This window comes from Grus americana, chromosome 8, assembly GCF_028858705.1.
Source record: "Grus americana isolate bGruAme1 chromosome 8, bGruAme1.mat, whole genome shotgun sequence".
Classification (NCBI taxonomy): domain Eukaryota; kingdom Metazoa; phylum Chordata; class Aves; order Gruiformes; family Gruidae; genus Grus; species Grus americana.
The window spans coordinates 19,560,173-19,585,880 of record NC_072859.1 but is presented as its reverse complement, the minus strand read 5'-3'; the positions used below and the strand labels follow the sequence as shown (position 1 = coordinate 19,585,880).

General features: G+C 37.5%; 1 protein-coding gene across 3 annotated transcripts; it reads left to right on the top strand.

Annotated features, from left to right (window-relative positions):
- Positions 1 to 30: 30 nt before the first annotated feature.
- On the top strand, positions 31 to 24,913 carry SH3GLB1 (SH3 domain containing GRB2 like, endophilin B1). Of its 3 annotated transcripts, XM_054833871.1 has the most exons (11): positions 31 to 219; positions 4,749 to 4,890; positions 7,532 to 7,660; positions 9,406 to 9,539; positions 9,930 to 10,022; positions 12,141 to 12,179; positions 13,637 to 13,660; positions 18,090 to 18,179; positions 18,715 to 18,815; positions 23,278 to 23,509; positions 24,439 to 24,913. In XM_054833871.1, the coding sequence occupies exons 1-11, from the start codon at positions 148 to 150 to the stop codon at positions 24,544 to 24,546; spliced, it is 1,164 nt and encodes a 387-aa protein (XP_054689846.1). In that variant the 5' UTR covers positions 31 to 147; the 3' UTR covers positions 24,547 to 24,913. The 3 variants fall into 3 exon arrangements, with proteins under 3 accessions (XP_054689846.1, XP_054689847.1, XP_054689848.1); XM_054833872.1 differs by lacking the exon at positions 12,141 to 12,179 and having other exon boundaries at positions 32 to 219; XM_054833873.1 differs by lacking the exons at positions 12,141 to 12,179; positions 13,637 to 13,660 and having other exon boundaries at positions 33 to 219.
- The last annotated feature ends 795 nt before the right edge of the window (positions 24,914 to 25,708 follow it).

Below are 25,708 nucleotides of genomic sequence, written 5' to 3'. Positions count from 1 at the left end.
CGGTTGACGCCACGGCGACGGCCAATCCGCTGCGGCGCCGGGACGGGCCTGGCACCGCCCCCCGGCGGCTCCCCACAGGGACGGGCCGGAGGGGCCGCTGCCGCCGCGGCTGCCTGGCCTGAGTCAGCGCCCCCTCCCCCGCCGAAGATGAACATCATGGACTTCAATGTGAAGAAGCTGGCTGCCGATGCGGGCACTTTCTTGAGCCGCGCCGTGCAGGTATGCCCCGGTGGCCCGCCCGCCCCTGCGGGGGCCTCGCTGGGACTGCGCTTAACTGCCGCGGCCCCAGCTGGGGGAGGTGGGCGAGGCCGCGGGCTGGCTCCGCGGGGCCGCTGCTGGGTCCGGGCCGGCGCGGGGTGTTGGCCGAGGCGCTCGGCTCCGCCCCGGGCCGGGGGAGCGGCGGCCGGGAGGGGTCAGGCTGGCTGCTGCGCCCGCCGTGCGCTTCCAGCTCTGAGGGAGCGCCAGGCCCGGCCGCGCTGGCGAGGGGTGAACCCAGACCTGCGTCCTGAGCAGGCAGCGATGAGCTGCTGTGAGGCGCCTCCTTGTCGAGCTAGCTCCTTCCCCCGCGGGTCCCCTGCTAGCCCTAGGCTTGGCAGGACCCGGGGATTTCGTCCAGGCTGGTTGCAAAACAGCTGGCCTCGGGGGGCTGGCGGGGGAGGCCGAGGCGGCCCAAGGTCAGGACAGGCAAAGAGGGGAGAAGGTGCCTGGGCTGGGCGCGACGAGCTGAGCAGGCATCAGCTGCAAGGAGATACGGTCGGACTTTATGCGTGGAAAGGACAAAGGTGTGTCTCGCCTGAAATAAGCTGGTGTTTTTACTGGCTGCTACAAATGTATCCTGCTGCCTGGTCGGTAAAATTCGAGCTCTGATGTGACACGTGAGAAGTGTCTGTCTGCTTAGGCTTTTTGGTTTTGTTTGAGTTTTAGTATCGTTTTTAAGCTTGTTTGATAGCCCATTGTTTCTGAATCGGCCTTCCCCTTTCTTCACGCTAAGGGCACTATAATTGGCTTTTGTTCCTTAGCTGTTGTCCTGAGTTGTAGTCCCCTTTCTTTATATAATCAAACCTGAACAGATTTCCTGTCGGGAGGTGGACATCCAAGCAGTGCATAGTAATCCACTTTGGTTTCTCATGAGTTCTTGCTGGGTCACAGTCAGGTTTGGAACGTAATTACAGTTGTTACCTGGTCTGATGTAGTGCCCTGAATCTCAATATTCAAGCAGAACTAATGATCAGCAGCACAGCAAAGCTCTGAAAATGCAAACTCGTCAGAAAACATTGTTGTTCAAATTTAAATGAACTTAAAAGCAGTCCTTGTGGCTTCTCTTGTGGCTTCTGTTTGTCATGGAGGTCTCTCTATGCTTTTTTTTTTTTCCTTGGCTTCTTCCAGGTCTACATGTTTCCCAGACCTTCTCTTCCTTTCCAGCCTCCACCCCTTTCCCTTTTCTTGCTGGACAAGGAAAAAAGGGAGATGCAGTTCACCCTTTATTGTAAGATCCTGGGATGGAACCATGTGATTTTGTCTCTCTTTATCTTGACTTTTTACATTTAAATCAGCTTATTGCATTAAATCTAATGTAGGTTTTTGCAGTCTATCATGATTTAAAGGTGCTGTGAACTGTGGTTTACTCCAGTATGCTCTGTCTACATTGTTGGCTTGCATCTGAGTAGCTACATTAATTATCTGCTTAACCTAAACTAAAATTCAGTGGAAATGTGGAAGTAGTAATTTTGCTCTACCAGCTGCCCCTTTCCCCTAAACCGAGAAGTTTAATGAGCCATTGAGGGGGAGGAGCATATCCCTAACATGTTCTTCTGAGTAACTCATATTCTGTGTGCTACTGTTGCTTCCCCTATTGGTTTAAGTTACTGTGTAAGGCTTAGAGATAATAGTAATGGGTTATTATTTTGTGGATTTCTTTTAATATCAGCTGGGTGTAGATTTTGCATCCTCCAGTAAAAATTACAGTTCTGTTTATTAAGTTAAACTCGTACGTTCAGGCATTGTTGGATGATGTGGTATGACCTGATGCTAATTGCTTTTGGATATTAAACAAAAAAACAACCCAAACCCTATGAAACAGTTCAGCAGCATAAAATGGTATGTAGGAAAACTACTTGAAATTTCCATTTCAACTACACTTCAGCTGTTTTACAAGATAGTGAACATCTTGTTAGCGTTTCAAAGGCTTATCAGACTTTCCTGTTATAAGGGGATTGGGGCTGTTTTACCCAAAACCACCTCATAGTCGTGTTCCAGGAAACCTGTTCCTTCTGTGGATGACATTATACTATATTCAGACTGCCATATTCTAATTAGTAATGTACAGAAAAATCAAGCCTACTGGCCATCTTCATTCAAAACCTACCTTTCCTTCTGACAGGCAGAAAATGTTTTGAAGGAGTCCTTCTCAGTCAGTCTTGCAGTAGTTGCAATTTGTGGAACAAAGTAGTGAATGGTTATAGTTAGTGGTGTTTGAGGTGAAATAAATAATGACATAGAGTGTAGTAATAGGAATGCGAGTCCTTCCTCTTGCCAGGCTCTGTAATCCACAAGCTGCCTGTGTAGCAGTTGGGAATGAGCCGGGCCTTTACTCTTTGGTAGCAGAAACACTTTTATTGTATGTGACTTCTAACTGAAGTTAGAGGCTTATCTTAATGTAATTTTGTAGTGTAGACTTGACATGTCTATTGGGCTGTGATAACCCAGTTGAATCCAGGATGGATCAGATGGCTTACTGATATGATTTGTTCCAGCAAATGCTCATATTAAATATCTCTGTATGACATGTATTGAGCTTTAATAAAAAGGAAAGCAAAACTTTTAGAGCTCTAATAAAAGTAGAAAATCATTAGTATCTGCCTATCTTGGAACAGTTTTTCTAAGCAGAAGAAAAATTCTCGATTCATAGCACCACCTTCCTCATTTTGTTCTTATCCTTGAGGGACAGAGTAATGTCTGAAAAAAGGATGTAAACCAGAAAGATCAGTTCAAATTTAGAGTTTCAGGGTGACCAAGATGAGAAATCAGAGTGGCAGCATTGTTGCATTACATCAATGCTGGAAACCATGCTTCTGTCAAACTACTATTTACCATGCTGCTCAGTATTGCTAAAATTAAGTTTTTCCTTTAAGTGTGTATGTGGAATCTAACATTGTGATCTTCACTAAGCAATTTTGACACTGCTGAGATTTATGGAAATATTAATGGGAAAGCCTATTTTATAAACAAATACTCTTTGTAATTGCTAAAAAATAATTTCAAAACCATTAATATTGTATTGCAACGAATCTGTACAAAGTTTTTGAGAACAACTTAGAGTACTTGACATCTTTTTAAAGAACCTTTTTACAGTAGTAGTAATACATCCATAAATAAATTCCATTCTTCCCTATACTGCAACTGAACTTTCTCATGAAGGCAGTTTGCTTTTATGTAGAACTGCAAATGCCACAGCATTTATCAAGACTTTAGATGTGCATGCTGTCAAAGTTGGTTTTATTCTACGTGTGAGGGAAATTAAAACAAACTTGGATGATGCAATTCACATGTATTCTTTTTTCTTACTGCAAGTTTAAATATCCCACCAAATAATTTGTTAAGAATGAAGTTTGACGGTCAAAAATGCTTCCAGTCCTATTATGGTCTTAACTGGTAAGCTTGTTAGGGATTTAATAGTAAGCCAGGTTCTTCTGAAAAAGCCTGACTTTGAACAGGCTGTTGAGTGATGAGATCATCATTGTCATGAGGAACCACTGCCTTGAAGAGAGGCAGGCAAAACCCTCAGTTCCGGTTTTGCTTGGTTCCCTGATGTGAAACGCATGGCTTCCCCCTCTCCCAGAGAACTGGGATTGAAGTACAAACTGCTTGTGGATTAATGAGAGTTGGCATGAATTTAATATCAAGTGAAATGAATTGTCTGCTGGATTTATTTAGCTAAATGGAGTTATATTGTATTTCATTGTCATTGACAACACAGCTTGGAAGAGAAGAGCAGAGGTCATCTTACTGTTTCTGTAAGACATAACAGGATCGTTTATATCTACACAGTTCATCAAACATTGATTTGCTGTATTCTAAAAAGCAAAACACCCCCCACCCCCAAAGACATATATTCCATAACTTCCCAGGAAGTCTATTTTAGCTTTTAATCCTTGTTTTTAGAAGCTTTCTCTAATGTCTAATTCTAATTTAAGTCTTCACGCTGAAGTTTAAACTCACTACTTTTTATCCTGTTTGCTGTGGACAGGACAACATTTTTTTTAAAACACATTAAAGATGGCTGTGATGAGAATCTGTTGTGTCTTCAGGTTTTACTGTGGGAGAAGGGACAAACTTAATTACAAAATATACAAGATTGAAGTAATCTTTTAATTGCCTTCGTTACCTCTGGACTCGGTTTCCTTTTGGCTCGTGTTTTGAGGAACACTATACAAAATCGGACAAAATGCTTCAAGTGAGAACTCTCAGTACCAAGTAGAGCAGAGTATTTCTTCATACTGTTGTAAATTACCTTCCTTGTCTTGGTTTGATTAACACCCTCCCGCCTCTCTTTTTCCTGATAGTAGGGGTGTGTTGCTGAATTTAACAACTTTCAAATTTATCCTTAGATTTTTATCAATGACTGGATAACAGTTGTATCTTTGATAATATGGTCTGCAACTGATATGAGTGAATAGTTACTGTCTTAAACTTGTCCTGGGAAATTATTTCTGTGAACTAACAGTATTTTCAACCTGTCTAACTCATAGTTCACGGAAGAAAAGCTTGGTCAAGCAGAGAAAACTGAACTGGATGCTCACCTGGAGAACCTTCTCAGCAAAGCAGAATGCACTAAATTGTGGACAGAAAAAATAATGAAACAAACAGAAGTATTATTGCAGCCAAATCCAAGTAAGGAGCCCTTCAAGTTTTGTTTGCAACTTTTGAATTAATAGATTTGCCAATGTAAATGTTTACTGCAACAGGTATTGCATAAGTTATGACTAAATATAGCAGGTTTAAAATTTGAAGGCTGGAGTTAGGGAAAGCACATTTTTAAGAGCTACTCGGAATCAGAGACACTGTACCAATTGCTGGTACTTCTTTAACCCTTCACATGTGAAAAGCTTTAGCCAGAGCTTTAAACTGTAGCATTGGTTCCACATTCTTGTCAGTCTCAGGTTGACTGGTTTTTGAGTTCTTTTCTGTTTAATTGAATTTCCCACTCTAATTCCAGAAATCTTAGGTAGCTGTAAGAACTCTGAAGTTCTTCATGGAGTAGATGCAGTGGCTAAAGAAATTTCATTACTATTTCATTACTTTAAACTGTCTGCACGATACAGTTCAGCTTGAAGCAGGCAAGATGAACTGAAATGCCTCTTTAACAATTCCTTTACTAAAGAATGATTTTTCTCCAGATGCTGAGTCTTTTATCATTTGCCAGCATTTTATACACCATACTTAAGCACTACCGTAAAGTTTCAAATATGTTTTCATCCACTGGTAACAATAACAGGAAAAACATAGGTAGAAGAAATGTAGTTTTCTGCTGTGTTAATTTTATTTGTTTCTGGAAATGTTGCTGTCAGTAGTAATGTTCAGGATACCAGTGTCAGGCTCTCTACTGTTATCTGTGCCATTTGTGGCAGTTGTACTAGAGCTGTAGGAATTTGCTTAGTGTGTAGATCTAGATTTCAAGTCAAGACCTGGTTGCTAGCCACTGGGTGAACTACTACTACCAATAAAATATATAAAGCTCCTTTAGGTTCACTCAAATGATAAAATACTGCTAATACCTCTGCACTGAAAACATAGGTACTCTCATTGTAGTGACATACTGAGTTAGGATGCATTAGTACAGGTAGGTCATACACTGATAGCCAAATAGATAAATTCTTTATAATGCTGATCTTTGAAGTATTATTTCAGAAGTCTGTTGCATTCTTTAGTTGCATAAAAGCAGGATTTAAAAAACAAACATAAAACCCAAAATAACTAATCCTGTAGGAAGGATGCAATAGAACTTATAGAATATTCCAGCTCAAATTTCTACTTTTGTCTAGGCCAGAGGAAATACTTATCTTGTTCTTTTAGTTCAGCACTTGCAATATGTATTAACTTTTTCAGAAACTTGTAATTGTAGAATATTGAGTCACTAACTGCAGGCTGGTAGAACTGTGTGAGAAGGATTCAGTAGAGAGATAATATACGGTAGTATCTCAGTTGTGCTGACCAGTCAATTTTCTGATGGCTAAAAATACTCAGTGTTAAGCAGTGGTCTTTGTCTGTGAATGTAACTTCAGCTGTTTGGCAGCCTACCTGGGAGGACTATCGCATCCTGTAGAGAGCTTCTTTTGGTTGTTAATCGAGCAACCCTGTCTGGGGGAGGAAAAATTACTTTCAATCACATTTTTAACTGTACTGTTAGGTCAGACCCATATAATAGTCCAGTAATTTTAGATTACTTTTCAGTTCTTTTGTCATTTAGTCAAAAACAAATGTTGTGAATGGAGGAAAGAAAAAGCAATGAATTTGGGTCATTTTTGGTTCACTTTTGGTGCCAGGGAATGCACTGATACCCATGTTTGTCTGTGTCAAGTTAATTTTTGTGACTTTCATGAGAAAGTAGTTGTTTAGTCCAGTGCTGACAAAAGTTGTCTAATTAACAGTATTATTTTTGGTTGCATCGAAGTCACAGGTATGTTTGTTGGAGACCTTCTTTGTGGTTGTCTGTACTATTGCAGGCTGAGATGAGTTCATACTGACTGCATAAATAGAGTAAGTTATAAAGCCAGAACGATTGGTCAGAGAAATTGGGCGTTGTATCTGAGGAGTTTGTTATTGTAATTAACATTATTCCTGTTGATGTCTGTGAGGCTTTTTCACCTAAGAACCATGCTGTGGCTTAATATTATGGCAGAGGGATATTAGTGATCATATAGTCACAACAAGTTGTTTTTTTGATAATTTAGTTGCTCAAACTAAGGAAAGATGGGGAATACGAAATGAAGCACTTTCTAATGTCTTCAGTGGTTTATTTCAGAGCATTTCAAGGAAGCAGGAGGAGTGGGAAAGAGAGGATATATTTTCTGGGGCTACCAAACTTTCAGAATGTCTTAACTGGGAACCTACAGTAGTTGTTGAACTTAATTCCTACACTGCTAATTCTAGTGAACAATTTTCACAATTTTTTCCTGGAGAGGGAAGAAAGACTTTGGTTTTGATAAGGAGAAGTGTTCTGTTATGCTCTTACAATGAAGACTTCTGGACAAAATTTTGAAAAACTGTATAAATATGCTGATAGGAGGGAGAGGGAAAGTATAATTTTTCACTTTCACAGATGGTTCTAAGAAACACTTGAACATAGCATGACAAAAATTGAATACAGTAAGTTTCTAAGAACAGCATCTTCAACTTAGCATTGCTCACTTAATGTTGAGTTTAATGTCCAGATTTTGAAATTCTTTTTTTCCTTTTCATAATTTTTTTAGTGTTTCTATTTCTAACTTGTGTTTTGAATGGCAGTAATTATTTCAAATAAACATTTTTTTAGATGCCAGAATAGAAGAATTTGTCTATGAGAAGCTGGACCGCAAAGCACCAAGTCGCATGAATAATCCAGAGTTACTAGGCCAGTATATGATTGATGCTGGGAATGAATTTGGCCCAGGAACAGCCTATGGTAAGTAGAAGCAAAAACCATCTTGTGTTGTAGAAATGAAGGGGGTGGGGCGGGGCGGGGGGGGGAATGTACAGGTCTAGTTTTTCTTAACAGTGTAAAATAATACTTCTTGTCATCTTCTAGATAAAAAAATTCTGTTATTTTTGTATCAGTTTGAAATGACTTGATGTATAAATTTGAGCATTGGGAGATCAATAATGAGGTTTTTATCCAAATCTAGAAATAGAATCTGCTGTTGGAATGATAACTGTCTTTGTGGATGGGTAATTTTCTTACCAGAACCAATAATTCTGGAATTTAGTTTCCTCATTAAAGGAACACATTTACGCATCTGACATAATTTATGCATTTTATTTGTGGTGTGGAGTGAAAATGTTATCCAAAATTAACTTCTTTGGTAAGAAGCTTCTCTAACTTTACAGTATTCCTGCTTTTCTTAAAACATATTTTGCTAAAGATGAGAGTGTAGAACATAATCTAAGTTTTCTTCCTTCTCCAGCAAATTTATATACTTATGACAGGAGGGTTGGAGGTGTTCTATCTAATGTTTTTACACTGGCATTAATTATAAAGTCTAATTCTAGTGTTCTCTACAACTCTTAAAGTTGCTGATAACAGATTTAGCTGTTAATTTAACTTAACCAACTGAAATGCATAGGTGTCTGTATATGTACCATAGTCTGTAATCGAAGTCTAAGAGTTAGCTCTCTAGTTCCTTTCCTCAAAATTGCAGTGGGAGAGAAAACTTTTGTTCTGGAAAGAATGAGTTCTTTGTATCTGGAAACGATGGGGTTCCTTTTCAAAAGAAGGAAAGTGCACTTGTTTTATAGAAGACTTATGGATACAAAATCAGTAACGGCAGGCTTCATTCCTCTTACTTTCACATGGTTCTATGTTGTTATCTGTGGCCTTACTGCTGATCATCAGCCTCCAATCTTGCTTTTTAACATCAGATAGAATTGTACTTATAGGCACGCTGTCCCTTAACTTGCAGAATTTTTAGAATTCAGGCAAGTAACATAAGCTATTAGCATAAAGATAGATACACTGTTAGCTTTTATGTGGTGTCACAAAAAAATCCATTCTCTGAAAACTTAATGTCTTTTCTAACTCAGCAGTGTCAGTCTGTTGAAACATAACAACTGTGTTCTTGATACATTAACTTCAGTTTCAACACCTAACGCACAACTAAATTCCCAAGTATTGGTCAGTTAATGTACAAATGTGTATTTAGAAACTGGAGTTGATGGAGGTGAGGAAAAGCACATTATTTTCCAGTAGTAAAATGAGCTTTTTCCTTGCTACCATCTACTCCTGACTTAAGCAAAAATCTGGTATAAGGGAAGGAGGTTATTGGATTAAAATAAGTAGGTACAATACCCAGTTCCAAAATAGGTGTTCACAATGGTGTTGCCATAGTTAGTGTCACTTCTACAATGCTGTATCTATTATCATTGAAATCTTGCCCTGACCTGTGATTGTTTTATTAATAAAAATGGTTTGGTTTGGTGTGTGGGTTTGTTTTGGGGTTTTTTGCAAGGATGGTGTGTGTGTGGAGGGTTTTGTTTGGGTTTTTTGGGGGTTTGTTTTGTTGTAGCTGATTCAGATTTCTTTTGAAAGCCCTTGTGATGGTTTTGGACTATCTTCCAAACTGCTGGCCTAAACTTTCCTGCCTGTAGAAACTTGTCATGTTAACCATCTGTCTGAATAACTATGAAACTAACATTTTTTTTTTTCCTTTGCAGGAAATGCACTCATTAAATGTGGAGAAACACAAAAGCGAATTGGGACAGCAGACAGAGAACTAATTCAAACTTCTGCTATAAACTTTCTCACTCCACTAAGAAACTTTATTGAAGGAGACTACAAAACTATTACTGTAAGTTGAATTGTGCATCCTTCAGCATTTCACAACAATCATAACTGTAAATCTTCAAAATTAAATAGTAGATAGTTGTGCATTATTGCTTTCCTCAAACTAATGTAGAGAAAGTCAGGTAGAATTTGTGCCTTTGGTGTATTTTTCTTTGTTTTGACCAGGTAAAATCAAAATAATTCTGAAAACTTGCTTTCTGTAACTAATGTTCTATTAAAAATATGTACCTTGAGTATAAAATGAGTGAGAACAATTAGGATGTAATTCTGCCTCTTTGTTCAACTGAAGAACCTTTTTGTATGTGATACTACATTAAAAAAAAATCCAAGTAGATAGGATTTTGCTTTTGAGTATGTGTACCTATTCTCATGAACTAACCTAACTTGCTTTCAGAAAGAACGTAAACTATTACAAAATAAAAGACTAGATTTGGATGCAGCAAAAACCAGACTGAAGAAGGCAAAAGTTGCAGAAGCTCGAGCTGCAGTAAGTAGATTTTTTTTTAAATTTGTCCATAATTTTTGAACTTATATATTTAGAAACTCAACTGCTTGGTTGTTTCCAGTCCTAGCTTCTTATCCTCACTGTTTTTTCTGGATACTTTGTAAGAAATGCCTCAGTGGAACACAAGGAAACGAAAGCAATTTGCTGATCAGGGTGTTAGTCTTCTATTTTTAGATAGCCCATCAAGTTGAACTTACTTGGCCCAAGTAAGTATTTTCCCTTTCTTCTATACTTGATGAGCCTATACTGCCAAAAATCACTTGCTACAGTCTGCCAAGATGGTTGTAAATACAAATTGTTCAGAGGTCAAGTTTTGGCATTTGAATCTCTGTAAGTGTTGAAGCAAGTGTGTGTTTACTTCCAACTGATGAACCTATCTAGACTTAACTTCTTTATATCAAAAATAGTCATAGTTTACTCTTTCTATATTGTTTACTACTTCACATCATCAAACAAGGCATGACTCTTAAACTCACATTTCATAACCATTCTTATTCCCTCAAGAAATACTTGTTCAAGGAAATTAAAATTACTCTAAACTAAAAAGCTTTTGTTTTTTAAACTCTTAAAACGCCTCTAAATGGAGGAATAGATGACTAAATAGATGGTATTTCAGCAAGGTACGCTTATAGTATTTTCATAGCTATCTTTTGACTCCATTCCTAAAAGTGCTGCAGTTAATGATGGATAGTGATTTTTTTCCCATATGGGTTAATGCAGTAGGGTTCATGCACACAGACGCTGAAGGAATACAGACAATTTAAACACAGAGGGACAGTGTACATGATGAAGAGGCAGAAGCGTGACTGTCAGACTTTGCTGGCTTTTCCAGATGGATCACTGTCCTGAAAGATCTCAGAATCATCATCTCTGAGCTTCGTAGATGAAGCACCTCCCATCTTTACGATGGTGATCCTTCAAAAAAAACCAATGTCATGTCTACCTGAGCTGTCGACCTGAAAGTTCTGCTTCTGTGTCTCAATCCTCCATGTCATGCACGCTGTTCCCCTGTGTATTTAAATTGTCTGTATTTAAGTCCATGCATGCATTTCCCCTTCTATTATGTAAATTTTATGCGAAAAAGTTACTTCTGTACTTGTCAAGCTTTCTTAATTTGTAAGACTAACAATGGAGAGCAGAGCAGGGTTCTAGTCAGCTAATAGTGGAATTTGGAAGCAATGGATAGTAAACTGTTCCTTTGCTTGGATTTGTTCAGAGTTAAGTTAAACAAAATACTTTTTTCTTTGTATTTTTAATTAACTTTCTTATGCCATGGTAGCAAGTATATGCCTTACTACTTAAAGCAATAGAAAGAGCATAAGGAAATTGTTCCCCATGAGCTTAGTTTTAAAAGGAAGGCTCTGTACTTGAGTTTTAGTTCGATCAACAGTGTAATCATCCAGAGCTTGGTGCTTGGACAAAATTATTGCTAGTTGCTGCTGCTACTACTTGACCAGTTTTAAATATTAATATAGCAAGTAATTCACGGTTTTATTCACAAATAATTTAGTGCTGGTAGAGCATGAAAATGTAGGCTTCTTCACTACCTTGCCAATACTTCAATTTTAATTAAAATTTTAACAGCAGTGTGCATGTTTAAGAAGTGTTGGATTGTAGAATTCCCAGAGAAGTGAAAAAATTGCATCTCTGCTTTATCCTCTGCAATATAGAAATGAGGACTAACCTGGATATAGGTGTGATGCAAATGGTTCATCTTCCACTGGCTCGCTTATTTATGAAGATATCTGACCAACAATGCTGAACTGATAGGTTAGCAAAGTGTATTGAGTTATGATGCAAACTTTTGTGTTTCACTACTTTCTTTGACAGGATAAAGTAATAAATTACATCTACATTTGATTATTTTTTCCCTGTTTATAAAAATATTTAGTATTTGATGAAATTACATTCTCCCATGCTTGTCGTACAACTGAAGCAGCATAGATCAGTATTTAAAATAGAAATCTCAACAGTTTTATTTATCTATATTCAGTTCACAGTCTTGCTTAGGTTAAGCTTGCAGTGTTTTGTGCCAATAATCTGTTCACCTGCTATATTCAGTGTTGTAACTCGCTTTTGTCTTCTATCTATGCACTTAAGCAACTAAACACCTCTCAGCCTGAAGAGAATAACATTATGGTAAATGTCTCTTACGTGCTCAACTTGCTGCATGTAAAATGGCTAAAGGTTTGTTGGCCTCCTGTGTTCATTCATTTTCCTATCAAATGTTTCCTCTTGCTATCCAGATCATTTGGTCTTGTTTCAGATGTTTTCCATTCCAGACTAGATTGGTATAGTGTACTAAATACATTTACGTTGGTTCGATGTTGTTTTTATCAGAAATATTTCTGATAATCTGAAGTATACATTATTATATTCTAACTTCTATGAGTTAATGCAAACTTAGGATGCGAATGAGTTGATTTTTTTTTTTTTAATCACTTCTGAAATTAATTTCATCTATTGGAGGGAAAGGAATTATTTCATTCTCCTGTTTTTTTTAATGAGGAGTGAATTATGTGGAATAGCCAGGAATATGTAGAAATTATTCCCTTCAAACAATTTTATACAAATAACTGAAGCTGAATAATGTCACATAAATTAATGGCCTAACTTAGAGTGCAATATATCCTAAACTTGTTGCAAAGACTCATTAATACAACTGTTTTCAGCACCATAATTGTGAAAGTGGAAAAGATGTTGGTTAATTATGTACAATGTAGACTATGCTATTCAGCCTGCACTGGTTTGGGTCTTGGATCTGCACAGCATAGTGGGTCTCATCTCAATTAGTGTTCCAAATTTCTCAGTTGTGATCAGATAAAAGAGTAAACAAACTTGTTTGTTACAACTTGCTTCTGCAACCTTTATGCACACTTCTTCCTGCCAAAGTCCCGATTGTGTCATCTTCTTACAAATGCAGAAAATGAAGGTTAAAGGAGAACTGCCTTGCAAGAGGGAATTGGAACAGCAAGCTGAAGTAATTAACTTCTAGAGTAAATTCTTTGCAGTTCTATGATTTTGCTGTACTACTTGCTACTTTAATACTCAGTTTGAGATACCTCTGTAGCATTTTTAATTAAATTTAGGTTTCAATAAATATGCTTGTGAAATAGGAAACTGGTAATGGAATTAGCAAGAGAAATCATTCAGTTGTCTGTTTCAGTCTTTACTTAACGTGGTGTTGAAATGAGAATAGCTTTCCCTAGTTTTCCAGTATTTTAATATATTAAGGTAACTTAAATTCCTCCGTAAGGTAATTTAGCTTGTCTGATTCATGTCATTTTCTAAGTAGTTATGTCTTATGTTGTAATAGCTTGTTTTAAATAGATTTGTGTAACATATAAATTCTAGAAGTCATACACTCTTTAGTATCTAATTTATTTCACAGATGTAGTGCTATCCATACTCATTGTAGCTTCATTGTGTATGAAGGACTTTGCGCAACTTATAGCACTCCTCAAATCCCTGTGAAGTTCTGAGGACAGGAAAGTAGCTAAAAGCCAAAGTATGGTTGTATCCTGTACTAAAGTACCACTGATGTCTAAGTTTGTTATGTTTCTATTTTTTTCCCCCCTACTCTTAATGCTGACTAGATATGGGCTGAGGAAGTGACGAAAGTAAGTAAACAACTTAGAAATTGCAGAATTCTGAAGCCATAACTTGTGCTGGTCTAATGTAATAAAGGATATTGCATGTTGTTGATTTTGGTCTAATGCTAGCACCTGATGCATCCCATCAGAATACCCTGGTTCCCTCTAGGGCCTTTCAAACTCCAGTGGCGAAACAGTGCCTGGGGCTTGGTTTATAGTAAGCTGTTTCTGACTGTCACTTAGTACCATGTGACAAGATAGAATAGAAGAAGAACTACAGGACTTGTCTCTCAAAATGTATGGTATGGCATCCTGTTAAAAATGACCTCTAGAGAATGAGCTTATTTGAAAATTTTCAGAAAGGTTGGGGTCTAGTATCTAAACTGTCCTGAAAAACACTGATCTTCAACTTTTACCCAGAACATGGGACAGTAATTAAAATGCTGGAGTGCATGCAAGAAACTCTGAGAAAACTCTGTTTTGAAGGGGTTGGTTGGTTTGTTTTTTGGTGGTTTTTTTTTGTTGAGGGGGGGGGTGTGTGTGTGTGTGTGTGTGTGTGGTTTTTTGTTGTTTTTTGTTTGTTTTGTTTTGGGTTTGTTTTGGGTTTGTTCCTCGCCTTTCTCCCCAGTGTCACTAGAGAATGCTGTGCTTATCTTAAGCAACTGAAGTTAGGATGTAGGCACATCTGAAAAGTGTGCCTGGGCTAAAGGCTGGTTCATAAATACAGCATTAGCCTTGGGGTGGGGGCTGCAGCCTTCTCTTGTCATGCCATCCCTTGCGCAGGGACAAACTCAGTGGAGCTAATGGAGTGTTAGGCAATAGCCACTCTGGTGCCATGAGAAGGGCTGTTCTTGGGCTCGCTGGCTCTCACAAAACAGTATTGGGAACAGGCTGTGAGAAGCTGTACTAACAGTTAAAAGGAAATGTCTTAGGGGATTTCTGTGGAGATGGGGAAATAAAAATTAAGGGTAGCAGTAGAAAGCATGGGTAGTTGGAGGGCAGGGACTTTGTAGTATGGTTTTTAAAGGGGAACTAGATAGGCAGTTGTGGGAGGTCTAGGGCATTGCTAGGAATATCCCAGAAGTTGGGATATGGAGCTTTGGGTGAAATCTTGGGGGTTATGAGAGAAAATAAGTGAAGGCTTTTTCTATTCCAACTTTCTGTGAGTTATGGTGTGAACAGGGGGTTATATGTGTAGAGTGTAAGGCGAGAGTTTAAGAGGAAGAAGCAGTTGAGATTGAACTGTAAAAGGGGGGTTAGGTCAACTTTAATCCCAAAGTTTGAGAATTATTTTCCTATTTAAGTAAAATAACAATTTGGAAGCAGCAAACCTGTCTGCTGGAGTACTTGGTACTATTTTGGGAAAAAGATGGCAGAGGAGCAGTACTACTGGAATGAAAACTAATCTTGAAGCTATAAGACAATTATAAATAAAACTATTTACTTTTCAGAGATGACAACAAGCAACTTCAGGGACAGTGAAATCTAACAGATTGTGTCTTGGAGAGAAAAAGAAAGAATACAAAGTACTTGACCATAGCATAAAGGAGATGAAAAGCTTTCAACCTTGTAATAAATTATGTAATTCAGTGTTCCTTTTTTTATTAAGCATATGAAAAAGAAACTACAACACATACATTTTGCCAAAGGAACAGTAATCCATCCAGGTTTCTAAAGGCAATCTGTCCTGTGTTTGAAAGTTGGAGGAAGAGATTCATAGATGTTTTCAATTTAAATCTAAGAAGCTTCCCAACAAGGATTTCAGATTGTCCAGTAATCTCTAGATCAATCACAGGGTTTTTTGAGTTAGAACAAAAGATCTGCATGGTGTCGATGACAAACTTTCTTCAGTTTAACTTCCCTTCTGAAATGTGGAATTAGAGGATATTAAATACTGTACTATAAAACACATGGGGTAGGTACTGATGTTACACACTTTATAAACATACGGATTTTGTTAGGAGACTTCTGAGGTGTCTGCTGTAGTCAATGGAAAGAGCAGAGGCTTTTAGTGTGTGTTCAGCAGGTTGAGGTTAGGCTGGTTTTGAGCATCAAGAGGAGCTCCTGCCTGTCCGAGGAGGCCCAGCTATATTGGATAGCATGAATATATCCGTTACCACTGTTTTACCAATAGTGTGTCTAACGAAACAACATTAGGAAGGTGATTTTATTTCCTGTGCTCTTATGATTGTGTGTTATCCCTTAGCTACAAGATTGCACAGTATTTCTGAGAGGTCATATATTCTCGTGAAATTTGGCAAGATTATGAACTTCTGAATATTCATACTGAACGTGGGGAGCAAGTACCATTTTGAGGGATCTTCATAGGAGATACCCTGTGAGACGTTCTAATTGTTCTAAAAACAAAATACAACTGCAGCTGGGGGTCACTGGAAAGTTTAGGCTTGTATTTTGGGCTCTTAATTCTGTTCAGAAACAAAGGTGATCAGGCCATAAGTTTCTGAGATTGAAAGTCAGCTGGTTTTCACCTTTACCACAAGGTGTAGAATAGATACGCTCTCCTGCTACTCTTCACCTAGCAGTACTGAAAATAGGGATGGGCAAAACAGATTAAACACATCATCACATAATTCAGTGTATGTAAATCTCTACAAACCCAGTACATTGGGCCTTTGTAAAGCAATGTATTTAAAGCCACTCTGTACTGGCTAGGTTAATATATGTTACCACATTACTCACTTTGCCTTTTCTTATACAAAGTAGCTGATTTGCTAAAATATTGCTGAAACAGAATTATTCTGATGGATATTTCCCCTTCTTGTATGTCCTATTCTCATGTATTTACTTACCTGGCAGGAAGAAACAAACACATTAGCAACTGCTGACTTCAGAGAAGCAAGAGACTAGACTATTTGTCTTCAGATAAATGGTTTACCTATGATTTTGCTGTTTGTTTTTTTTTTGTAAAGGAAATGAAGATGTTGCTAATATGGAAGGGAATGCTTTTTCTTCCCATCTCGGCTGTCAGATTTGCTCTTTTCCCCCTGTTTGTTCTTACATTTCTCTCAGGGACTGCCAGATGGATTTCACTGATATTAGTACAGATTTAATAGGAAAATTCCAAGCAAAGATTCTTGCCTCAACGAACTTTGAAAACCTAATTTGTTTGTAACTTGATACATACGCTGCTATCTCAGTTCTAGTAAGAAACACACAGTACTCCATAGCTGCTTCCTCACTGTTTAATTAATGTGTAAGCCTTCCTAGCTGCAGTGACTTCAGATCAAAAACATTTCTTGGGTAACTGCATCATTCTTCTGTGGTCATTTCTGAGATTAAGATCCTTCCATGCTATTTTTCATATTGATTAACATCAGTGGAATGCAAAAGCAGAATGTTTGCAAACACAAAATCCTTTTGAAACCAATGTTTTGTCAGTATCACCTCGTTTCCTGCAAATATATTTCCTTAATCTGTTTTGTTGAGAATAGTAACTGCTGCATCTTTGACTTAGTGCAGATTTTTGCCTTTGTGTTTGCTTTTAGAAAAAAGATGCTATATGTATATAAGCATTGAGGCAAGGTAATCCAAATTCCAGGCTGAGGAGGTTCTGTCTTGGAACAGTAAATCTTGGATATTACAACACATTTTTACGTATTTGTGTGTTTTCAGTAGTGTCCTTTTTTTTTTCCCCAGAAATATAGTCTAAAGAAATTTTGGCTAGATGGAAATCCTTTAAAACTGCTATAATGTTGTTAACTTAAAAATTGCTGATAATGATGTGTAACAAGGGATAAATGTAATTGGAATTATTCAAATATGAAACTTAAATCCAATTATTTTAATAGAAATTTTACTCTAATTGAAGTTAAAACATTTGCTATAGTTTGGATTTACTTCTTTTTAAAGAATTACAATTACAAGCTCCAGAAATAGTTGTAGTAGCTTGATGGCCAGTATGAGATATTAATTCATGAAATATTCTGTTAAAACTTACCATCAAAGATTTATGTATAGCTGATTGCCATATGGTTACGTGACAAAAATAATGTGAGGTTTACCTTAAATTATTTGGTCAGAACCCTGTTAATTTGAAGTATGGAAAAAAAATCACATTGTCCTTGGATGCTACTGTCATGCTGGCAGAACCCCTGGTGCAGACACTCTTATGCCAGTGAAGGCTTGGTTTGTTACTGCGAGAGGTGGGGTAATGTTGCTGGCAGACAAACACCTTCCTTTTGCATGCATTGACTCTGTGGTAGGTGTCTGATGATAAAGGTGTTTGTTGTGTATACAGGGCCTCAGCATTTCTGAACCCAAAATGCAATTACTCTTTTTGCCTAGTAAAGATCTGCAAAGAAAACACACGTTTCAAACACTTAGGCCTATGATTAATGCATTTGTGTGAGTAGCTGTGAATAAAATGGAACTGTTGCAGTCGGAAGGTCTAACAGAGTGCATTGTACAAATACCTAACGTGCGTCCTTACTTTTAGTCTGAACAGGAAGTACGAATTACTCAAAGTGAATTTGACCGTCAAGCAGAAATTACCAGACTTCTGCTGGAAGGAATCAGCAGCACACATGTGAGTACCCAAAAGGGGTAGAGGGGGAAAGTCAAAATCAGGGTACTTTCTAAAAATATCTACAGTAAGCTACTTGGGAACTTTGGGCTATGAGGTTTCACTTCAGTGCATTAAAGCATCAAACTGTGGGGTTGGTTTTTTTGAGTTCTAGTTTAGTATCCACTGAATTTAACTTTAGTCTCCCGTTAACCTTGAGAATGCAGGAGCTTTCATTTTTATCCTTTAAACTCAGCTTCCCATTCATCAGATCAACTGAATATTAAACCCACAAAAATCTGCTAAAATATTTTTTTTATCTTGTGACAACAATATAGGTAAATGGCATGATACTTGTACAGCACCTATTTTTTGTGCTCAAATATGTAATTTTTGTGACATTTTATCCCCTTAACCTTGTAAATCAAGGCACTATGCCCATGTGGCACAAATCCCTATGTGGCAATACTGGCGTTAGCACCTGATTAGGAGACCAGTCTTTTTAATGCAGCATAGTACTTTTACAGACTAAAAACTTGAATTCTTTGCTGTATTATAGGCACATCATCTTCGCTGTCTGAATGATTTTGTTGAAGCTCAGATGACCTATTATGCACAATGTTACCAATATATGTTGGATCTTCAGAAACAACTTGGAAGGTAGTAACACTGTAAAAACTTCAGAAAAAAACCAATTTTTTCTAAGTGCTTATGAATAGTAGGAAAATTTACACTGATGTAACAGTGGTGAACACACAGGCATGCTGGACTGAAAGGAACTATATCTGTTCTCAGGTAATTAATATGTAGCTACCCCAGTGTTACTACTTCCCTTAGCCTACACACAGCATTAATATCATTTCAGGGTTGATTTACTGAGATTTTGTATATTTTGTAATTGAGGAAGGTGAGCCTATGGTAACCTCGTTTAATGGTGCAAAAAAGAATTTCTAGAGATTTACTTGTAATCATTCGGTTGTCTTTTGCTTCATGCTGCAAAACCACTATGCAATGTGGGAGAAGTTTTTGTACTGCCTATAAATTCCTGTTTGCTCAGGGCGCTACCTGATTTTAAGTGAAACTGCATTCTCCACTGTGAGTTGCCAGCATAGATATTGTATCTAGGGAGAAATGTACTTCATAATATCTGTAGTCAGTAATCCAAAGCACTCACAGTGTAGTGAGCAAGTTTGTCTAGCTTTACTGTTTTGAAGTAAGAGAAGAAACTGTCTGACATGACTTTGTGCTCATAATCCTTTTGGGTTGGTGTTTTTGGGTTTTTTTGATTGGTGGTGATGTAAAGAGATTGACATGCTTACTTTTTTGTAAAGTTTCCCTGTTGTAATTCTTCTTTACAAATCAGCCTTTCTTAGGGTTATACCAGAACGTGTTATTTAGATAAGCATATGCATTGAAAGATTGTCTGTACTTAGAAGTTTACTGTAGTGTCTGTTCTAACTAACTGTCTCTGTAAAGTATCTCTGTTTATGTTTTTCATAACAAGGAAGCAAAACCAAAAGTGTTCTTGAGTCTTGTCTTTTTCCTGACTTGCAACTTCCTGTGGTATTTGATTTCCTTTCCTCAGTTTGTTTGAGTGGGTAGTTTAAAGACGTTATAAAAAAGTCTTTAAAACTGTGATTTTTAAAAAAGGCTACATCTTTAAAGTTACATTCCATTGAAGGAAGTATTCCCCTATAAAATTTGGTAGTGCATAAATGCAAGTTGTAGAATTGAAAGCTTGAAAATAAACATTTACTGGATTAAGGACAAGTGCCTGTTAAATTAGAAATTAAGTGAAGTATATTTACAGAACTATTTTGAGAGGATGTTTTTAAAATCTGTACTCTTATCCTAGTATATTTACCAAACAGAACGCTTTAAGTATAATACTTTAACCTAAGGAAGAACATACTTGTCTTTAAAATCTCTTGCTTTAGGATGTATGGCATGTCCTGGAACAGCTGTCTTTGTTTAAAATATATGTAAACTGCTACCAGGTATAAAAAAGTGTATTTGAAGAAAATACTGCCTTTAAGAAAACAGAAGGAAGTCTCTTTATGTGGCTATGATCTGATTCGTATTTTTGATAAAATAGCTATGACTGCTAGAAGGCCAAAAGCATGGAAGCTTTGCAAAATCCTAAATGCCTCAAACAGCCAAATGAAGTTTGTCTGCCTATGTGGATTAAAATAGTAATGGTATTAAATCTTGGGTGTGTCTTTCCTTCCTTGTGCAAGGAAGTCCCACTGAACTGTAATGGAGAGTGCTGGGACAGGGTCTCAAGTTGCGCTTCTTGCTTTGGAAGAGTTCCTCAGTTTATAGGCATATGGTGCATAGCACTTGCATTAAATAAACAGACGAGCAGGATGCGTGTAGTGTTCTTCCTGTGTTACGTGTAGGCAGATATAGTACCAAATAAATAGCTCAGGCAGCTCAGCTAGATTTTGGGTGTATTTGCCAGTGCTCTGTTGGTTAACAAGGGATATATAGTGCTGAGCTATATGTGTTATTTTCACACATCCAAGAATGACATTGTGCCGTATTCTCATATGAAAGCCAAGAGTTCTGAGGGACTTACTTTTGTTTTGAGATCATTGGTGAACCAAAGGCGTTCGACCTCTAAGTGGGATAGTTTGTTGCTGGCTCTCAGAGTAGAGGCATATTATGTTTTACCTGGCTCAGAATTTAGGGCATAAACCCTAACGTGGTTCACATTGAGACTATTCAAGTTCCAAAGCTGATGTACTCTCCAGAGTTAGCTGTAGGGAAGGTTGGGGGAAAACTTGTGCTCCATTCTCTTTATATAAATAGACATAGTTTTATGGATGTTTCCCTTCAAGGCAGCATCAGCTGCTTATCCCTTTACTGCCTCCCCCTCTTGTGGGGCTGTTTAAAGAATCAAATCTCCCAGGTCAAAAGCAATCTCTCTTTTTGTTTTAGTTCCTCAGAATGAACTAAACAAATCTATTTCAAATATCCTGGTACTCTGGCTGCTTTCTTTCTTGCTGATAACTGCTTTTGCTCTGAATTTTCTCAGCTTCCCTGACAGACAAGCCTGAGCTTTGGCAGCATTATTTTTTTGAATTACCCATTACTAGTCCCCTACTTTACAATCTGTGAAACTCCTGCTACTCAAGTGTTCAGAAAAAATCCCAGACAACCTCTGCATAGCCGAAGCTTTCCAGTAACATGCGGACATATGGCTTGGCAAAAAGAGTGAGCCTTAGTGCTTTACTGATTGACAGAGTGGTTATAAAGCTTTGGCTTTATTTTCCACTAGCTGTACAAACCAGTGACCCTTTGAACTGAGCAGAATGATTTACAAGTAATTGCTGTGTTAAGAGAACAGGTTTAGCAGTATACTAAACAGTAGTTTAGCAATATTGAGAAGCAGCTGATTGTCATTTAAAATTAAGTCTCTGCCACCTAATCAAGTAATAAACACATCATGAGGCGCAGCTGAGTTATCCCTACAAAAATGTGAGGTCTAGTTTTTCCTCCCTTTGTTCTGCTTGTTTGATTTGCTTAGGGAACATGGTAAACTGGTTTGAAAAACTAATCTGGCAAATGAAAACAAATATTTTTTTGGGTGGAGTTGCAGTCTCTTTTTGGTGAGTTGAACCAGCCTTTTATGATCAAATGAGTCAAGGTAAGACAGAGGGGCAAGCGGGACTTTCTCTTTTTGATTGTAGTAAACTGCTAACTAAACTCACAACAGTCCCCTGAGAGTCTATCCAAATTCTTATATGCAATTCAGCCTAACTGTAAAGGGGCTAGTTCTGTCCTTCACAATATACTCCTGCTGTTTGCCCTCAGTCAGATGTAACAATTGCATGACTGCAAGGTGAACATGTTTAACAAGCTGCTCTGATGTAAAGGTAGCAATCTTGATAATTTTTGTTATATCGGATTGTTGAATCAACTCAAAAGCAACACATTGCTAGATCTGACTCAAATGACAGAGAATTAATGTTTATGCAATAAAATTTGAGCTGCCTTAATTCCGCCTATGTTCATGGCCACAGAACCCAAAAATTAGTCACTATATTGGTAGATTTAGTTTTCACCTGCATCAGCTACCTAAATCAGCTCCTCTTATATGAGCACCAATAATGCTGCAGACGTGGGTGTGGAAATATGCTGATCTTGATTTATGTGGTTAAAGTTGCCACCAAACTGCATTTTCAACAAGAACTTAACTGGGGAGCATAGGTGGGAAGGGATGAGATGAGACTGTTTTCTGACAGGTTCATGTACACAGTATGAATAGATTTTCACTATGTCAAAAGGGCAGAGAATGACTACATCAACTGCTAAATAAGTTTACTCTGCTGTGTAACTGCATCCCAGGATGTAGGGCAATGTGACATGAAACAATCTCACAGCTCATCATTGCCTGTGTGCTGTCCCATTCACTTACTAGAATATTATATGCTTTTTTTTACCTTTTTGAATTTTTTTCCAAGCAGGTTAATGAGTTGAATAGACTTCATGAAAGGCTCTGACGAGCACTACAGCTGGCACAGAACAAGCAGCAGCCTAGAAAGGAGGGGCTTAAGTTGATATAAGTTCATCTTTAGTGTCACAAATAGTTTTGTTTTACAGCATGCAGTTAGCTGAATCAATGAACTGATTTAGATACAGAAATGGTTGTGGAGGTTTTTTATTCTTTCAGAGGGAGGCTGTGCTTTTGACCTGCATTATATTGCCCTGATCTGGTTCACCAGCACAATCTTCTATGTAGCCACATAACTGAGGAATGAGCAGGAGGAGGTGGAGGCTACTTTTACTGGCAGAGCTGTCAAAAGAAATGTTTATTAAAATACAGTCTGAATTAAGTCTGACTAACAGTGCTCTCCTGGTTTTGCACTTTTTTTTTTACCTCCCCCCCCTTCTTTAAGAGGCAATTATATTGATTTATACTACAGGTCAGGAAGAAGTATCTTTATTTAGGTTTATACAGATATCAGTGCTATTCTGTTACTGCTCTCTATTGGTGTTTATTTTGTACTTGATAAAAGCAAGAATGATAATTTAGGCATGGAGGCATGTATAACTCCCCATGTAGATCTGATTCACTCAGAAGTCTTTTTGGTTTTTGTTTTTTTTTTTTCTCCCACAGCTTTCCATCTACTTTCCTCTCTAACAATAATCAGTCTTCCTCAACTCCTGTGCAGAGTGTTTCTACTCCCGTAGTCTTGGCCTCAGCCTCTGCTTCATTGCCTTCAGTAACCAATTCAATAGTTACTTCAGGCATCAGGGAACTGAAGTCATCAAGTGGCAGCAGGAATGCTAGAGTTCTCTATGATTATGATGCTGCAAACAGCAGTGAATTATCACTACTTGCAGATGAGGTAAGAGTTTTCTATGTACCGTGATCATTTAAAAGTGAAATCAGAATGCTTGTGACTAGGTAGTTAAGATGTGCTACATCAAGAAATCTGTGTAGTTTATTTTATTTTTGATCTGTGTAGTTGATTTTTTGATTAAACCTCAATAGTACTCTTAGAGCATTGTACCTATATACCCTAATAGTCTATAGTGAGAGTTAACATTTATTGCACCATCTTAGCTTGCAAGAGCATTTGCTAGACAATCAAGATGCAATTCTGCTGTCGTCTTTTTACCATGCCTTTACCACTGTTATCAATACAATTAGTCTTTCAAACATTAAATATTGCAATTTGGGAAGAATATGAAAATACAGCCACTTCTTGTTTTGAATGGTGGTGGTGGTTGTGCTGTGTTTATTCCTGTTCCAATTCAATTGCACTCTTAAATCAGGTGGAGATTTACAATGAAGCAGGGTGCTGAAACAGAATGTCACCTAGTAATGTAAACTGTAGCTTAACCCTGAAGAAGAGCATCCACAAAGTGACTTAACAGAAAATCTTAGGCCACAGCTTCTAAGACGTAGCATATCCACACCGTCTGTCTTTCTGTCATGCACTTGAAGATCCAACAAACTTTATTTTAGATTGTCTGTTAAAGTTGATGGTGATACACAAGATTTATAGATAAAAAATAATAGAAAAAAACCAGTAATGAATAGAATTTAATCAGTAAAAAGGAACTTTAAAATATGCTACTATACTTCTTTTCCATGGACCAGTGAAATAATTTTTATGAGCACTAGATTATGTTCCATGGATGCTGATATTAAATGCTGTTATTAACTTGGTTAATCTCAGTTCTAAGACATTGGAAATCAGATGAAGGTAGACTGTATTTTTTTTCTGGGCAAGGAAAGGTTACAATAATGTGTTTCTGGTTTTTTTTTTAGGTGATAACGGTGTACAGTATCCCTGGCATGGATTCAGACTGGCTGATGGGTGAAAGGGGAAATCAGAAAGGCAAAGTGCCTATTACTTATTTAGAACTGCTAAACTAAATGGTTGGCCTGAATAAAGACTGTCAGTTATGGCAACAACATATTTATATACAATTAACATTATGTAAGCAGGTTTAAGTGTCTTCCATGTTATTGTCTTGCGGGACAAATACCAGCCATTACAAACTGGCTTTTCTGCCAGCATGGTTGCATGGTAAATACTCTATTCAAACTTAATGTGTTTAAAGCTTTTACTTCATTTGCCAAGAACATGTTTCCTACAGATTTGTTTCTACTGAAGTTTTCACTAATACAAGCTTCTACTTTTGAGTAATCTAGATTGAAAGCAGGAGATACTGTTTTCTACTGAAATTTTTCATTAATGGCAAAGCTTTTCTTCACGTAAAATAAACTTATTGTGAACTGATGCAGGTGTAATGCATGTTATTTGAATAACCAAACATGAAACATAAACCTTAACAGAGTCCATATGGTCTGTTCCCAACACTTGTGGAGTACAAAGTACCACTGTGCTGAGGCATATACAGCTATCTGCTGAGGAACTTGTGCATTTAATCACCTTTCGAAAAAGGAAAATGGTTGGTTTTTCTCGTTGAAAATTTAAGGCAAATTGCTGGTACATTGAGATTTTAAACTGCACCTAGGTGGATTGGCACAAGCTAGTGAGATATGTTCTGACTTTTTAATCTTGCCTTGTATTTTTTCCCTTTAATTGCTTTCCAGAAAAGAGGCTAATTCAGTTTGATTAGTAATTAAGGTTCTTTCAACTGCAAATCAGCCTTTATGTGAAATTAAGCACTGCATTTTGCTAACCAAATATGCACTGTCTCTCTACATTTAAGTAGCTTTATAGATGAGCATACATTTGTTCAGATTATAGGTTTTAATGAAAATCTGCATTCACAATTCTTATGCAACAGTTTATTGTTATGTTCTAATTGGATTCAATTAGCGTTACACTTTTTTGTTTTGCAAGAGGACCTCTTTTAAATATGTGGAAAGAAAAAAAAGTTTTGAACCTAAAAATGGCTTTAACAAAGGTAGTATTATTTGTAAATAACAACTTTTTTCTAAACATTGCACTTTTTAATGTTTTAGAAATAGCGGATTTTTAAGGCTGTAAAAAGATTAAAAGGATAGATTGAGGGTATTTCTTTTTTTTTAAGTTCCAGTATATTTAATTAATTGGCTTGGACTGGTT